The sequence below is a fragment of the Suricata suricatta genome, chromosome 12 (genome assembly GCF_006229205.1).
Source record: "Suricata suricatta isolate VVHF042 chromosome 12, meerkat_22Aug2017_6uvM2_HiC, whole genome shotgun sequence".
NCBI classification, from domain to species: domain Eukaryota; kingdom Metazoa; phylum Chordata; class Mammalia; order Carnivora; family Herpestidae; genus Suricata; species Suricata suricatta.
The window spans coordinates 25494064-25510879 of NC_043711.1; the positions used below are offsets into that span (position 1 = coordinate 25494064).

The following is a 16816-nucleotide window of genomic DNA, read 5'->3' on the forward strand; positions in this document are numbered from 1 at the left end:
AAAAAAGGGAAGGGGGTTCTGTCCAGGCATGTTGAGTTTGGAATTCCCTGAAGAGGGGAGTGGTGGAGGAGGATGTAGGGATGGAGAGCCGTCCAAGGAAGACAGTGAGGAGAGCATTATGGGAGTATCAGGAGACAGTGTGAGGAGAGCATCATGGGAATATCCAGTGGAGAGAGTGAGGAGAGCATGATGGGAGTATCTAGGGGGAGAGAGAGGAGAACACCTCAGGATCCAGGCCCAGCACGCTTGTTTCAACAGCAGGGCTGTTCACGCTGCAAAGCAGAGAGGAGGAATGGGCTCAGCCGGACTGAGGGGGCAGTTGGGCACCTCACGACAGTAGTCCTAGGGGCCATGCCACGCTTTCAGTGATGGCTCAGCAAGCTTAACTGCTTGTTTGGAAATTTCAGTGTGATTTTCTTCCATGATGGAGATGATATTATGACAAGAGTTAGAACTGCCCATTTCCTGACTTATTGTGTCATCAGTCCTGGGGTTTCTACATAAGAGAATCTCATCATCCTTGTATTTTTTCTAGCTGTGGATCATGAGTGATAGTTTTGAGGGACTAGTTTATCTTGACAAAAACCTAGTTTCAGAAAGCAGTGCTGGGTAGATGCAACAATCTTTAACAGCTTGGACAGGATATTCAGATTTTAGGAGCTTAGCGTTTTCCTAATGGAAAACATTGGAGAAAATATTTTCATATTGCTGAATAAAGGGAAAAAATTGTAAGCAGCATTAGGCAGTTTTAAAAAGATACCAGCAGGAATAGGGTAATAAATTAACTGGTAATTTATAAAGTTAGCATGTTACTTGCTCTTTAAACAGTTCTAGAGAAGTGCAGAGAGTGCCAGTGGGGACATTGGACCCTTGCTTTTTGTGCATAACATGCACAGTGAATCCTGCAGCCAGAAACCCTGAGAGAAGACCACAGAGCATGGACCAGAGGCGCCTGTAGGATTGGTTTGAAATACAGACTGTTCTGTTCACCAGCCAAGTGACCTGTGGGGCACTTTAAAATTCTTTAAGCCTTAGTTTCTCCATCTTTAAAGTGGGAGAGGGGCTCCTGGGTGGCTCAGTCGGTTTGGCTCAGGTAATAATCCCGGGGTCATGGGACCAAGCCTTGTGTTGGGCTCCATGCTGAGTGTGGAGCCTGTTTCAGAGTCTCTATCTCCCTCTGACCCACCTATTAAGTAGTTACTTAATAGCTGGAGGTTGTCACTCTTGTATCTTTGACTGTGGTGGTCTTGGTTATTATTGTTGCTATTGTTGTTACAATAATTATTATTTTGAAGAGACCAGAACTTTAGTCTGTCAGATTTGATGGTGTATGGCTAAGATATCTAGGGAAAGGCAAGATTCTTTGAAAGTGTTTCACATTCTGTTTTTTCTTGGAATTCTGCTGTATATCCTAAGATTAAGGTTTTAGAACTCAGGATTCCCAGTTTTCCAAGTCAGTGAGAACATGAAAAGACAGTTGTGACACATTATGCCTTACTCCAACCCCCCGCCTAGGGACTTTGAGATGCACCAGATTCACTGGTGTCTGCTCCAATCAGTCTTCATCCCTGCATTCAGAGATAAAGCCCCCACACACACAGCTTGGATGCTAACAGGAGGAGGCCGGGTGGCAGGCTGGGTCTGGGACGTGAATGTGCGGTACTGTCCCTGTGTTGGAGCAGACAGCTCTCTTCCTAATGTAGCTTCTCTTCACCCTGTGCCGCAGGTCACGGGGGTCATTTTCCTTAACACCGGGCTGCCTTGCTTTTTGCACAACAGATACATAAAATGGGTGCGTTTTTTTCCTCTTTTTCAGTCTTTTTCAAGAATTCAGGGAGTAAGTGTGGTTAAGCCACAGATATTTGCCTGGTACTGTCTTAGGTTCCAGGGACATGTAACAAGGAATAAGATTCCTGAGGGGGAAAGCCAGATCCTACTCTTTAATTGCCTGGCATAATTTGAGAAATGTTTTAAGTCTTCAGAGTAGGAAAAAACGGAAGAGGTGATTTGGATGAGTGTTCTTATTTAATAGTTGAGGAAACCAAGCTCCCACAGCTGGGGTGTGGAAGAGCCCAGTAGGACAGAGGCAGCCGGAATGTTCCACCCCCAGCCTGCTTGGTGCCCAAGCCATTCATGTATCACCATTATGATTTTCACCAGAACCTATATATCACCTAGTTCACATTTTTCTTTAAATTGACTCCTTTTAACTTAATTTAATTTTTTATAATAACTTTTTTTAATGTTTTATTTGTTTCTGCGAGAGAGAGAGACAGACAGACAGACAGACAGTGTAAGCAGAGGAGGGTCAGAGAGAGAGGTACAGAATCCGAAGATAGGTTCCAGGCTCTGAGCTAACTGTCAGCACAGAGCCCAAGGTGGGGCTCAAACCCACGAACCGCGAGATCATGACCTGAGCTGAAACTGGATGCTCAACCAACTGAGCTATCCAGGCACCCCTTAACTTAATTTTAAAAATTAATTTGCATCTCTGCCATAAATTGGAAGTATCTCTCTACATGCTAGATGGGATGCTGGCCCATTCATGAATGGCTTAATATTAGATCTTCAAAGAAAAAAAGGAAGGAAGAAGAGGGAGGGGGAAAAAATCAACACAAAGAAACCATGTTAGTAAGTAGCTAGTTACTGTTGCTTGCAGGAGGGGAAGGCTTAGAGAGGTATACTGAGAGTTTCTCTTTGACTTAGACAGAACTGAAAAAGAACTGAAAGCTGATCTCTCCATTTCTCTTTAATGCTGTGGAGCCCAGAGCATTATTCAGTATTCTTCTGCTCCCTAAAGCCGTCTTGGCAAAGCATCTATTGCATGGGCCCCATCCTTTGGGAAATTCCACTTTCTACCCCTCTGTTGATTTTCAGTCTTTGGTGGTTCCAGGTTCACAAGGTTTCAGTTTTCTTGTCTCCACCCTCTCCTTTGGGTCCCTAGAGTCCCCTATAAACAAACCTCAGTAGGGTAGAAGAGCTTCCTTTTTAAAGAAAAGCTGGGCAAGTCCTCTTTAAAATGAAGGATAATGCAGAGATAGGGACCATCACTTACTCCTTATGTATATTATGTATATAAAAAACTCAGAAAGCATCAGTTTTGGGGCGCCTGGGTGGTTCAGTCAGTTAAGCGTCTGACTCCTGATTTCGTCTTAGGTCATGATCTCACAGTTTGTTTCACTCTAACAAAACAGACTCTGGGATTCTCTCCTTCTCTTTCTGTCATTCCCCACTTATGCACGTTCTCTCAAAAATAAATAAGCTTAAAAAAAAGGAAGGAAGGGAAGGAAGGAATAAGAAGAAAGCAAGCAAGCATTAGTTTTTTCACCCAGGGCCTGTCCATATTTGACCTGTTCAGGGAAAGTGTACAGCAGGCTTCTCTATAAGTCCAAGGCTTACTAAATTGATCAGGCTGCGGGCGCATGGGTGGCTCAGTGGATTAAGCATCCGACTTCTGCTTAGGTCATGATCTCATGGTTCGTGGGTTCGAGCTCCATATCAGGCTCTGTGCTGATCCTGTAGTCTGCTTCAGATTCCATGTCTCCTTGTCTCTCCGCCCCTCCCCTTCTCACGCTCTGTCTTGTCTTGCAAAAATAAATAAAATGTTAAAAAAAATTTTTCTTTAATTGATCAAGCTCTACAAAAACTCCTAATTGAAGTTCATTCTGCAATTAAGTGGGAGGTGGAGTTAGAAAAAACTTTCCCCCAAAGTGACTGGAAGTTCCTTGGCGGGCATGGGTAAGGCCATAATGCCTCTTTTTGATGATTAGACCTTGGGGCTACCATCCCCAGTGTCAGGGTCAGTGATATGACGGCTTTGGGCAGGAAATGTTCTAGTTCCTAGTCCATAGAAACATCACGTAATTAGCCTCCTACAGTTCAGCAATTGGAATTCATAGTAACCCTCAGTGGTTTTTAAGGACTTTGTGTGATTTGGAAAAGTCCTCTGGAAGTTGACAGTTCCTATTTTCATTGACTTTTTTGTGACCCACAATGTTCAAACAGATTTCTAAAATTCTCTTCACTCTGAAAGTAATTTGCTCTCCCCTCAACAGTGAGGCCTTTTAGCATGGCAGATTGTATCAGGCAATAAATAGGTGACTCCTCCAGGGAGTTTTGTAATTACTGAAAGAAAAAAGTCAGGTCTCTTATATCGTCATTGGGAATGGTTGGTAGTCCCCAAAACAAACCGGATTGAACCCATTTTGTAACTTAGCTTTTCATTGATTGATTTGCACCATATTTGTTTCCTGTACAATTCTTGGGGCACTGAGAAAGAAGAATATACATGATTGGCCCAGCCCTCAAGGAACTCTGGTTCTAGAAGGAGAAGCAGGCCAGTAACTTCAGTTACTATAAAGTGTTTCTAGGGATTGAGAAGTCAGTTGAATCAGAAATACAGACGGTGCTTCTGTCCCCGAGAGGGCTTTCATTGATGCAGATTCAGCAGGGTATCCACACGGAGTGTGTGCGTGTGGCCAGGAGCCATCTAACCCGCCTGTACATTCATCTCTATCCTCCACTTCCCCCCAGACTGTGAGGGGCTTGTTTCACCAACCCCTTTGGAGAGGACAAAATGTAAATGGAGATGTCACACTTTCATGGAGAAATTAGGAGTGATGACAAGTGTAGGTTTTTGACGGCAAAGAGCTTATGAGGATTGAGGAAAGGCCATTAAAGTGCACCTGAGTGGCTCAGTCAGTTAATTGTCTGACTTCAGCTCAGGTCATGATCTTGCAGTTTGTGGGTTCGAGCCCCGTGTCAGGCTCTGTGCTGACAGCTCAGAGCCTGGAGCCTGCTTCCGATTCTGTGTCTCCCTCTCTCTCTGCCCCTCCCCGCTCACACTCTGTCTCACTGTCTCTGTAAAATAAATAAACATTAAAAAAAAAAAAGGGCATTAAAAAGGTTAGACCAAGTATAGCATGGTGCAAAGGGAGTGGGTCCAAGGAGAAACCTATTTTGTAATCTTGACTCTACCAACTGAGTGACTTTGGGCAAGTTACTTAACCTCTCTGTGCCTTACTTTTCTCAGCCTATAAAATGTAATGAAACATCCACCTTGCCTGTTTGACAGGACTGGTGTGTTTTCCCAAGGCTTGATCACTTTCTGCCAGCAGGCCAAATAGCCTGAAGCTTATTTTAACAAAGTCACTCCCATTAATGACACCATGTGTGTGGCTGTTTTTGCAATACAATGACAGATCAAGTAGTTGTGAAAGAACTCGCAGTGCCTGAATATTTATCATCTGGCCCCTGTGTTGGTCATACCATACCGTCACGAATTCATTATAAAATTGAAATACGTATCAATTGACAGAGGTATGTAGGAGAGATCTTTTCATTTCACAAGAAATATAAGGAAGGGCAGGATTTGCTAGATACTAATGCTTTTTCTTAGAGAAGTCTCTTTTTCTGTTTGGTGAAATGCACACAGAAATTCTCAGGTTGTAAAGTGCCACACAAGGCTTACAGATCCTTATAGGAATTCTTTTCTTTTCTTTTCTTTTCCTTCTTTTCTCTTCTCTTCTCTTCTCTCTCTTCTTTTCTTAATTTTTTAAAGTGTTTATTTATTTTTTTTTGAGAGAGAGAGACAGAGCACATGGTGGGGAGGGACAAAGAGAGAGGGAGACACAGAATCCACAGCAGGCTCCAGGCTCTGAGCTGTCAGCACAGAGCCCGGTGTGGGGTTTGAACTCAGGACCTGTGAGATCATGATTTGAGCCGAAGTCAGATGCTTGACCGGCTGAGCCACCCAGGCAACCCATAGGAGTTATTTTCTTGACTAGGAAGGATGATGGGACTTGAAATAGTTCTCATTTCATGAAAAAATGAACCATGTTGTGAACTCATAAGGGGCTACTGATTCAACTGTGGTTTCTAGAGCACCTAGAAATGTGTCAGGCCCTGGTCTTAGTGCTGGGGACACGCAGTAGACCCTGTCCCTTCTGGTGCTCCCATTCTAGCCTTCAGATGTGTTCATCACGTCTTCAAGAACACCTGAGAAAGTACACTGAAAATTCTACTGTTTTGATTTGCTCCCTCCTAGCCTTTTATTGTATAGGACTTACTTTTGAATAGGCTATACGTATATGTGATAAATAACCAAAAGATTTAAAAGGGTACATGGTGAAAAACAAGGTTTCCTTCTCTCCCTGCCACCCCATCAACTAGTTTTCCACTTTAGATGAGCTGTTACTGATTTGTTAAAATATCCTTTCTGTGATAGTAGCTTTCACGTGCACACATAGACTGTTTCCATTTCTGTCTTTTAGATTCTCTGTCCTAAATTTTAATTTTAATTTATTTATTTTTAAAGTTTATTTATTTATTTTGGCATGGAGGCAGGGGAGGGGGTGGTGTGCAGAGAGAGGGAGAGGGAGAGAGAGAATCCCAAGCAGGCTGTGCAGTGTCTGCACAGAGCCTGATACAGGGCTTAACTAAGCCACCCAGGTACCCCCTAACTTTTAATTTTTAAAAATTGCAGGGGCGCCTGGGTTGGCTCAGTTGGTTAAACGTCCGGCTTCGGCTCAAGTCATGATCTCATGGTTCGTGAGAGCCTGGAGCCTGTCTTCGGATTCTGTGTCTCCCTTTCTCTCTGACCCTCCCCTGCTCATGCTGTCTCTCTCTCTCTCTCTCAAAAATAAATAAAACATTAAAAAAATTTTTTTAAATTGCTAACTTATAGAAAAGTTGAAAGAATACTATCATGTAACCTTCACCTGGGTTCACCAAAGGTTAACATTTACCATATTTGCTTTAATGTTCTCTCCTTCCCTCTCCCCAATGACGTGTTTTTTTCTCAATTCTTAAAAGTGAGTAGCAGAAATGAGTAGCAGATATCAGTATTCTTCACCCATTAATACTTCAGCGGACAGCTCCTAAGAGCAAAGATTTTTCTACATACAAATGTAACCATGATTTCATTGTCACACTTAAAAATTGTATCACTGATACAGTAATATTATCTCATATCTGGTCCTTACTCAGATTTCTCCCATTTGTTTTAGTAACATCCTTTATAGCTTAAAAAAAAGTCCAGGATCCTCTCAAGGATTCTTTTTTATGTTTAGTTGTTAATGCCTATTTAGATTTGTTAAGCACTCAGTCACCTTTTGTTTCCTCCTGACCTTAACCCTCATTCTGGGTCCTTCTCTTTTCCACTTTGCCTTTTCCCCTTTTCTCTTGAGACAGAGTTTCAATGCTGTCGCTCTCTCTGGCCCTGCAGGTGACAGCCAGCCTTGAAGAGCAGGATGGATCTTGATGTGGTCAGCATGTTTGTGATCGCAGGTGGGACGCTGGCCCTCCCCATCCTGGCATTTGTAGCCTCATTTCTCCTTTGGCCATCCGCGCTGATAAGGATCTATTACTGGTAAGTTAATTTGATAATTGAAGTATTCAAGAGTGTCATAATGATAGTGTCATCTTCTCTGGTGGTGACTCTTGTCCTTTAGTTGGTGATTGTTCAACATTTTATCATGAAATATTTCAAGCATACAGAAGAGTTCAAAGATGTCCTGTTTGGAGTTTGGAGAGTATTCTTGAAGAATTAATTGGTGGTAACTCCTTACCAGGTAAATTCTTACTGGTTTCTGATAGCATCTTTGCCTGCGAGGCTGCCCTCTCTCCCAAAGTCATTGCTTCTGTCTTCAGGCAAGAATTGTGTGTGTTTATGGGAACTCCTTTGGTATTTTCTTGGTCATTGGATTCTTAACTTTTTTTTTAATGTTTAGTTATTTTTGAGAAAGGGAAACACCTATAGAGAGAAGGAGACACGGAATCTGAAGCAGGCTCCAGGCTACCAGAACAGAGCCCGACATGGGGCTCGAACCACCAATTGAGAGGTCATGACCTGAGCCAAAGTTGGACGCTTAACTGACCGAGCAACCCAGGCGCCCCATCTTGGCCATTGGATTCTGACCCAGTGATGTCCTGATAGGTGTAGAGAAGCGCACTGAAAAATGAAATAGAAAGACCGGGGCCAAGGAGATGCCCTGAGTAGGCAGAATGGTTTTAGATTTGTTCTAAACATGTTCATTAGTAAAGTGACAGAAAGAAAAAGGTTTCCAAAATTTTTATCATTTTTTTTATTTTTTTTAATTTATTTTAATTTATTTTTAAATTTTTTTAATGTTTATTTATTATTAAGACTGAGAGAAACACAGCATGAGTGGGGGAGGGGCAGAGAGAGAGAGGGAGACACAGAATCTGAAGCAGGCTCCAGCTCTGAGCGGTCAGCACAGAGCCTGATGTGGGGCTTGAACCCACGTGCAGTAAGATTCTGACCTGAGCAGAAGTCAGACGCTTAACCGACTGACCCACCCAGGTGCCCCAAAATTTTTATCATTTTTGTACCATCGTTATGATTCTTGCCCTATCTGTATAACATCTCTACTTTCCTTTTGTATTTTCTTTAGAGTTAAGTCCCTCTTTTTACTTTAAATCAATTTAAGAGTGATATAAAAGCACTACTGTAAAACAGAAATCTGTTTCCTGTACTTGCCATAAATAGTAAATTAATATTTAAAAATAAAAATAAACACAATGCCTTTAAACAGTGTCTTAAATTCTAGCCTGCCAAAACAGAGGTGCCTCCTTTCTCTTTGTTACAAAGTCTAGAGAGGTGTGAAAGATACACAGCCCCGAAACAGCTTCCTCACTGATGGCATCCGAAGACTAACAGTGAAAGGAGATTAGCTTTCTCATGATGTGCTTCAGTGATTTTTCATGCCGTGGTCCATTTACCAAATAAAATCCCCCCCACACCCACACACCCACACACCCCAGCCCTGCGCCGTGGTGTGTGTTCCTTGGCGAAGGCAGTGCTGAAATAGCCCTAGTTCCTTTCTGTGCTGCTGGGAAAGTGAGGCGCATGGAGATTTAACCCCGGCCCTGGCAGTTAGAACTGCCTTCCAGGCCCTGCAAAAAGCATGCCAGGAGGTAGAGCTTGTGCCCTTTATCTGCTCTCCTGTCGGGCTCCCTTTTGTTTCATTAGAGTGTGGAATTTTCCGCCTGCCAGCCGGGCTCTGATCCTTGAAAAGAAGCTAATTGAACAGAAGGGAGCTTTTCATCCTGTGCTCTCCCTCTCTCTCTCAGAAGGGGTGGTGGTGGTGACCCTTTCAGAGGGTCAGCCGGGACCTACCTCTGCATTGACAAAGCTGAGATTCTGGCTGCTTAAGTGCCGTTGTCCTGCAGCCCTGACAGCAGGGTGCCTTTGGGGCCAAGGCCCCTGTGTGGCCCCTGATGGGGAGAGGCCAGGGTTGTGTACCCCTTGTGGCCCTGCAGAGGCACCGCGGACCTCCACACGCAAATGCCATCTTTCTTAAATCAAGGCAGAGAATGCAGTTCAGTGATGTGGCCCGTAATCACCCATGTGGCTGCATACAGAGGCAGGATTATATAAAGGCTAATTCCCCCACCATGCTCGGAAATCATGCCCCGTGCCACATGGTCCCTCAACCTTCAAATTCCTTGAGCCTTCAAGGAGAAGGCTTTCAGGGTCAAGACTGTCAGAATAATTTTGACCTTTGATCTCATAGCAATTAATCCATTTTTTTATTGAGTTAAAATTCACTTAACATAAAAAAAAAATCACCATTTTCAGGGCACCTGGGTGGCTCAGTTGGTTAAACCTCTGGCTTCGGCTCAGGTCAGATCTCACATTCGTGGGTTCAAGCCCCGCGTCAGGCTCTGTGCTGACAGCTAGCTCAGAGCCTGGAGCCTGCTTCCGGTTCTGTGTCTCCTTCTCTCTCTGCCCCACCTTCTCTCATGATCTGTCTCTCTCTGTATTAAGAATAAATAAAACATTAACAAATTATTTTTAAAAAAAGCACCATTTTAAAGTGTATATAATTCAGTGGTTTTAATATATTCGCAGCATTGGGGTGCCTGGCTGGCTCAGTGAGAACAGCATGTGATGGTTGATCTTGGGGTCATGAGTTTGAGCCCCATGTTGGGTATAGAGATTACTAAAAAAAATAAAAACTTAAAATGGGTAGAGGTATATATATATATATACATATATATACATATATATATATTCTTTCATAGGGTTGTACACCCATTACCACTATCTAATTCCATAGCATTTTCATCTGCCCAGAAGGCATCCCCATAGCTATTCATAGTCACTCAGTTTCCCCATCCTTTCATCCCCTGGCACTTGTAACTATCTTCTGTCTCTTTGGATTTGCTTCTTTGGGCCATTTCATATCAATGAGATCATACAATCTTTCACTTAGCATGTTTTCAAGTTTCTTCCATGTTGTAGCATGTATCAGTACCTCATTCCTTATGATGGCTGAATAATTGTCCATTGTATGGTTATATCACATATTGTTTATTTAAATGGATATTTGTATAGTTTCCACTTTTTGGCTGTCGTGAATAATGCCACATAGCAAATAATTCAGGTTTACTAACAAATAATCCCACCGAAGCACTGAGAGGCCCCGTAGAGTAGAGCACTAAGTCCCTTACTAAATGACAGCACAGATGCACGTGATCTTAAAGCCTGCCCATGCCTGTCACTCAGCTCAGAGCTGTAGCTAGAGGACAAACACGGTGCTGCCCTTTATTTCATGCTCTCAGGCACACAGGCCAAGAAGAAACCCAGCTGGTTGGAGAGAATGAAAATCCTAGGAAACATTTAGGTTCACGCCAGGTCGTGTTGGAACATAGGGGTTGTGATTACGGCACTGGGACCCACGATGCCATTGCGGGGGGCTGTCGGAAATCCTGTGAGATGCTCCTCCCGCCTTGTCGAAATGCAGGGCCTGTTTCCTTCAACTCCCCTCACTGCAAGTGGCATTTACACAGTGGGTGTCATAGGATGAGCAGCTTTACCGTGAGTCACTTATGTGCCTTAACCAGTTATCCCTCCAAACGCCTTTATGTGCTCAGCTGCCCATAACGACTGCCAGGGGACTCACCCTGCAGAGCTAGGTCGGCCAGGTTAATTTTCAGGATTGCTACGGGAATGGCAACAGCAGGCAGTAGAGGTAGCTGGGCGTCCCAAACACCCAAGCTGCCCTGCCAGGTGCCTGTGACGGTGTGGTGTGCCCGTCACAGCATGCTGCCTCCTAGACTTCTCCCTGGTGTCTTCTGAGCCCCGTAGGGAACAGGAGCAGGCATGCCCCAGAGACCATGGCCAGTCTTCAGAGCAGCTCTCTCTATGACTCAGTGTCCCTGGAGCATGGCCAGCCTGTCTCCATAGTGATGTGGACCATGGTCACCCCTGTAGGGAGGCATCAGATGCTTTGCTGTGAGTCGGCAGAGGACCATGATTAGAGAGGCTGGGGCCACTGTGGTGATGTCAGAGACAGCTCTGATTTTCATCGTGCAGAGAATATTAAGACTGTTCACAGGATGAAAGAGAGAGAGAGAGATCTTTCAAGATTTTTATTTCCCAAAGAAATTCAGTTGTGAAATGAAGATAAGAAATTGTAAATGTAAGAGAAAAAAATGGACAAGAATCAGAAAAAAAATAACTAACATTGTTTGCAGATGACGTGATTGTGTTCACAGAAAGTACAAAAGAATCTAGAGATAAGCTGTTGGAATTAATAAATGAGTTTGGCAAGATTGCTAAATACAAGTAGACAAAATCAGTTATATTCTTATAAGACAGCAACAAAAAATAGAAAATGAAAAAATTGTAATGATACTGTTCACCATTGTATCAACAAATATAGAATGCCAAATTTATTCTTAAGAGTAAATCTAAAGAACAATGTGGAAAGCCTCTGGACAGAAAACCACAAGTACTAGAGGAATTCTGAAAGACCTAAAGTAATGGAGCTATAGAGAGTATTTGTGAGTTGAAAGACTTTCTATCATAGGGACGTCAGATTTCCCTAAAGTGATGTATAGATTCAATGTACACCCATCTAAAATCCCAGCAGGTTTTTCTGATATAATTTAATAAACTGATTCTTAGATATATACAGAAAAGCAAAGAGCCAGTTGAGCAAGAGTCTTTTTTCTTTTTTAAAGTTTTTTTTTAATGGGATGTCTGGGTGGCTCAGTTGGTTCAATGTCCAACTTTGGTTCAGGTCATGATCTCATAGTTCATCAGTTTGAGCCCCACATTGGGCTGCCTGCTGTCAATACAAAGCCTACTTCTTCTGTCCCCCTCTCTCTCTGCTACCACCCTCTCAAGAATAAGTAAACATTTTTTTAATAGTTTATTTATTCATTTTGAGAGAGAGAGAGAGAATGAGGAGGGGCAGAGAGAAGGGAGAGAGAGAGAATCCCATGCAGGCTCTGCACTGTCAGCATAGAGCCTGACACCGGCTTGATCTCAGGAACCATGAGATCATGACCTGAGCCAAATCCAGGAGTCAGATGCTTAACCACCTGAGCCACCCAGGGGCCACAAGCAAGACAGTCTTGAAGAAGAACAGTGCTAGATGATTTGCATGACCAGCTGTCAAACCTAATTATAAAGCAACAGTAAGTCAGGCTTTGTAAAATTGGCATAACACAGGGCAGGGGAATCTGGGTGGCTCAGTCGGTTGAGTGTCTTTATGTCAGCTCAGGCCATGATCCCAGGGTCATGGAATCAAGCCCTGAATTGGGCTCCATGCTCAATGTGGAGCCTGCCTGAGATTCTCTCTCCCTCTGTCCCCCTCCCCTTTTCTCCTTCAAAAAAAAAAAAAAATGGAAGAAGAAGCACAAATAAACCAATGGGACAGGAGAGCCCAGTAACAGATACACATAGATACAGTTTCTTGATTTATGATAAAGGTAGCACTGCTTTGCAGTGGGGAAAGGAGGCTGTGTCAGCTAGATATCCATCTGGAAAAAAGTTAATCTTGACCCTTTGGTAGGCAGAATTACAACAGCCCCACAAAGATCTACCTTTCTAATCCCCAGAACCTATGGATATGATGGCAAATCATTCCCATAGTTCTGTTGTATACAGTTGATAAAGAGATTATCCAAGGAGGCCTGATTGAATCATATCAGTCCTTAAAAGTGAAGGGGTTCAGGAGCACCTGGGTGTCTCAGTCAGTTGAGCATCTGACTTTGGCTCAGGTAATGCTCTTGTCGTTTATGAGTTCGAGCCCTGTGTTAGGCTCTGTGCTGACAGCTCAGAGCCTGGAGGCTGCTTCAGATTCTGTGTCTCCCTCTCTCTCTCTGCTCCTCCCCCACTCATGCTCTGTCTCTTTCTCAAAAATAAACATTTTTTTTTAAAAATGAAGGGGTTAAAACATGAGAAAGACTCAGTGCTATGGCTAGTTTGAAGTCAGAGAGGGCCCCGTGAGAAGGAGTGCCCGTGGACTCTGAGAGCAGATGGTCCCTGGCTGACAGCCAGCAAGGGAGCAGGGATCTCAGTCCTAAACCACGAGGAACTGAATTCGGCTAATAACCTAAATAAGCTTAGAAGCTGATTCTTTCCCAGAGCTTCTAGATCAGAGCCAGCTGATGACTGATTTCAGCTTTGTGATACCTTCAGGAGAGAACTCAGGTAAGCTCACTCCTGACCCATGGAACTGTGAGCTAATAAGTGGGTTTTATTTTAAGCTGATAAACCTGGTAATTTGTAATGCAGCAATAAAAAGGAAGGCGGCCTCATCTACAACCTTGCACCACACACAAAAATCAAATCCAGGTGGATTATAAACCTAAATGAAACAAAGCTTTTAAAAGAAAACAAAAACTAGGGGGCGCCCGGGTAGCTCAGTTGATTAAGCGTCCATCTGTTGATTTTGACTCAGGTCATGATCTCTCGGTTTGTGGGATCGAGCCCCACATCAGACTCAGTGCTGACAGTGCTGCTTGGGATTCTCTCTCTCTCTCTCTCTCTCTCTCTCTCTCTCTCTCTCTCTCTGTGTGTGTTCCTCCCCAGTTGCATGCTCTCTCTTTCAAAATAAATAAATAAACATTAAAAAAAATAGAAAAACCTCACTACAGAGGTATTAAAATGGCCAGTAAACACATGTAATGATGCTCACCTTCACTGGCCATAAGGGAAATTTAATAAATTTAAACCACAATGAAATGCCATTTCACAGCCACCAGGATGGCTCAAGTGAAGCAGGCTGACTACAATTCCAAGTATTGGCAAGGATGTTGTATTAGTTTCCTAGAGCTGCTATGACAAATGGCCACATACTGGGTGACATAAAACAACAGACATCTGTTCTCTCACGGTTCTGGAGGTTAGAGATACCAAATCAAGGTGTTGGCAGCATTGGTTCTTCCTGGAGGCTCTGAGGGAGAATCTGTTCAGTAGCCCATCCCTAGCTTCCGGGGACTGTGAGGAGCCCTGGGCGGTTCTGGAATTTAGATGGTTCTTCATGTGTAAATGGGTCACTCCTCTGTCTGCCTCTGTATTTCACATGGTGTTCTTCCTTCTGTGTGCTCCTGTGTCCAAATTTCCCTCTTTTTAGAAGGGCACCAGTCATATTGGACTTGGGCCCAGACCTAATCCAATATGACCTCAACTCAACTTGATAATATCTAGAAAGACCTGTTTCCAAATAAGGTCATATCCACAGGTTGCAGATAGACATGAACTTGAGGGGAATACTATTCAACTCAGGGCAGATACGGAGCAACAAGAATCTGGCTTATAGTTGATGGAAGTGTAAATTAGTTCATACACTTTGGAAAATTTTTTGTCAATATGACCTCTCATTTCACCCAACAGTAGTGTGTATATGTGTATATATGTATATACCAAGAGAGAGAGAGAGAGAGATCAAAAGCCATATAAAAGAATGTTCCCTACCTGCTTCATTTATAATACCTCCAAACTGGAAACACCAGTCTCCATTAATACTGTAGCAGACAAATAAATAAAAGTATAGCTGTAAAATTATTCATGTAGTATTCAGTGGAATACTGTATGCAGCTATGAAAAGGAAAGAACTAGTGCTATATTCTATAACACAAACACAATACTGACTGAAAGAAATCCGTTACAAATACTTATTATATGACAAAGTTCTAAAATAGTCAAACTGTCCTGGAGAGATAAAGTGAGGCCGTGGTTACCTTTGGGGACATTGATGGGGAAAGACATGAGGTGGGCATTTGGGTGGCCGGTAACGTTCTAGATCCTTCTGGGTGGCAGATACTGGGTTCATTTATTTTTAAAGTGACCATATGGGGCGCCTGGATAGCTCAAGTCAGTTCTGCATATTCACCAGGCTGTACATTTAAAATTTGTGCACATTTCTATAGGATTCATACTTCAAGGAAAAAATTCTCTGAAAAATTAGCAATGAAGGACGCAGAGGAATGTACCTCTCAGGTGCTGCTGGTGGGAGTGTAAGATTGTGCAGCCACTTTGGAAAACAATCTGACCATTCCTCAAAATGATTTTTTTTAATGTTTATTTCCTTCTGAGAGAGAGACACACAGAGTGCGAGTGGGGGAAGGTCAGAGAGAGAGAGCACACGCACGAGAGAGAGACATACACAGAATCTGAAGCAGGCTCCAGGCTCTGGGCTGTCAGCACAGAACCTGATGCAGGGTAAAACTCACAAATTGAAATCATGACCTGAGCTGAAGTCGGTTGCTCAACCTACTGAGCCACCCGGATGCCCCCACATGCTTTTTTTTTTTTTAAAAAGCTACCATATGGGGTGCCTGGGTGGCTCAGTCAGTTAAGTGTCTGACTCTTGATTTAGGCTCGGTCATGATCTCATGGTTCATGGGTTCGAGCCTCGAGTCGGGCTCCATGCTGTTAACACAGGCATCTGTCTCTCTGCCCCTCCCCTACTCATGCTCTCTCTACCTCTCTCTCAAAATAAATAATAAAAATGAAAAAAATAAAAAAATGTACCATATGATCTAGCAATTCTACTCTTTGGTGAACTCAGAACACTCAGGAGAACTGAAAACATATGTCCACAGAAAAAGTTGTATGTGAACATTCATAGTGGCATTACTGCTAATGGCTAAAAGGTAGAAACAATGCAAATGTCATTGAGCTGATGACTGGATGAACAAATGTGCGTCCAGATGATGGAATATTATTTAGCCTTACAAGGGAATGGAGAACGAATACATTCTGTAAAGAAGAACTTGAAGACATGCGAAAGTGAAATAAGCCAGACACAAAAAGCCACATGCTGAATGACCCCACCGATAGGAGATGTCCAGAATCAGCAGCTCCACAGAGTAAACATAAAGAGACCAGAAGTAAATGAGTGGTTGCTATGAGCTGTGGGGAGAGAGACGGCAATGGACAGTGGATGTTTATTGGTATGGATTTCTCTCTTTCTTTTTTTTTTTTTTATGAAGTTTATTTATTTTGAGAGAGAGTGGGAGAAGGGCAGAGAGCGAGAGAGAATCCCAAGCAGGCTTGACACCAGCAGTGCAGCAGAGCCTAGCGCTGGGCTCAAACTCAGGAACTGTGAGATCATGACCTGAGCCAAAATCAAGAGTCAGATGCTCAGCTGACTGAGCCACCCAGGTGCCCCTTTCTTTCTTTTTTTAATTGTGGTAAAATACACATAACATAAAATTTAGCATTCTACCTATTTTAATTTTTTTAATGTTTATTTTTGAGAGAGGGAGACATAGAGTATGAGCAGGGGAGGGGCAGAGAGAGAGGGAGACACAGAATCCAAAGCAGGCTCCAGGCTCTGAGCTGTCAGCACAGAGCCCCAGTGTGGGGCTTGAACCCATGAACCATGAGATCATGACCTGAGCCAAAGTGGGACACTTAACCAACTGAGTCACCCAGGTGCCCACGTTTCTACCCATTTTAAAGTGTACCATTCAACCTGGTTTCTTTTTGATGAAAATGTTCCAGAATTAGATAGTGGTGATGGTCGCACTACTTTGATAACATGCTTTTTTT

The 16816-nt window shown here is 43.2% G+C and overlaps 1 protein-coding gene across 2 annotated transcripts in view; it reads left to right on the forward strand.

Moving 5' to 3' along the window:
• The window catches only part of ABHD6 (abhydrolase domain containing 6), an 85707-nt gene that overhangs the window by 48396 nt on the left and 20495 nt on the right, over positions 1–16816 (forward strand). For both annotated transcript variants that reach the window (XM_029917298.1, XM_029917297.1), the window contains exon 3: positions 7226–7369. In XM_029917298.1, coding sequence (XP_029773158.1) covers positions 7251–7369 — 119 coding nt within the window. In that variant the 5' untranslated portion in view covers positions 7226–7250. The remainder of the gene's footprint in view (positions 1–7225; positions 7370–16816) is intronic.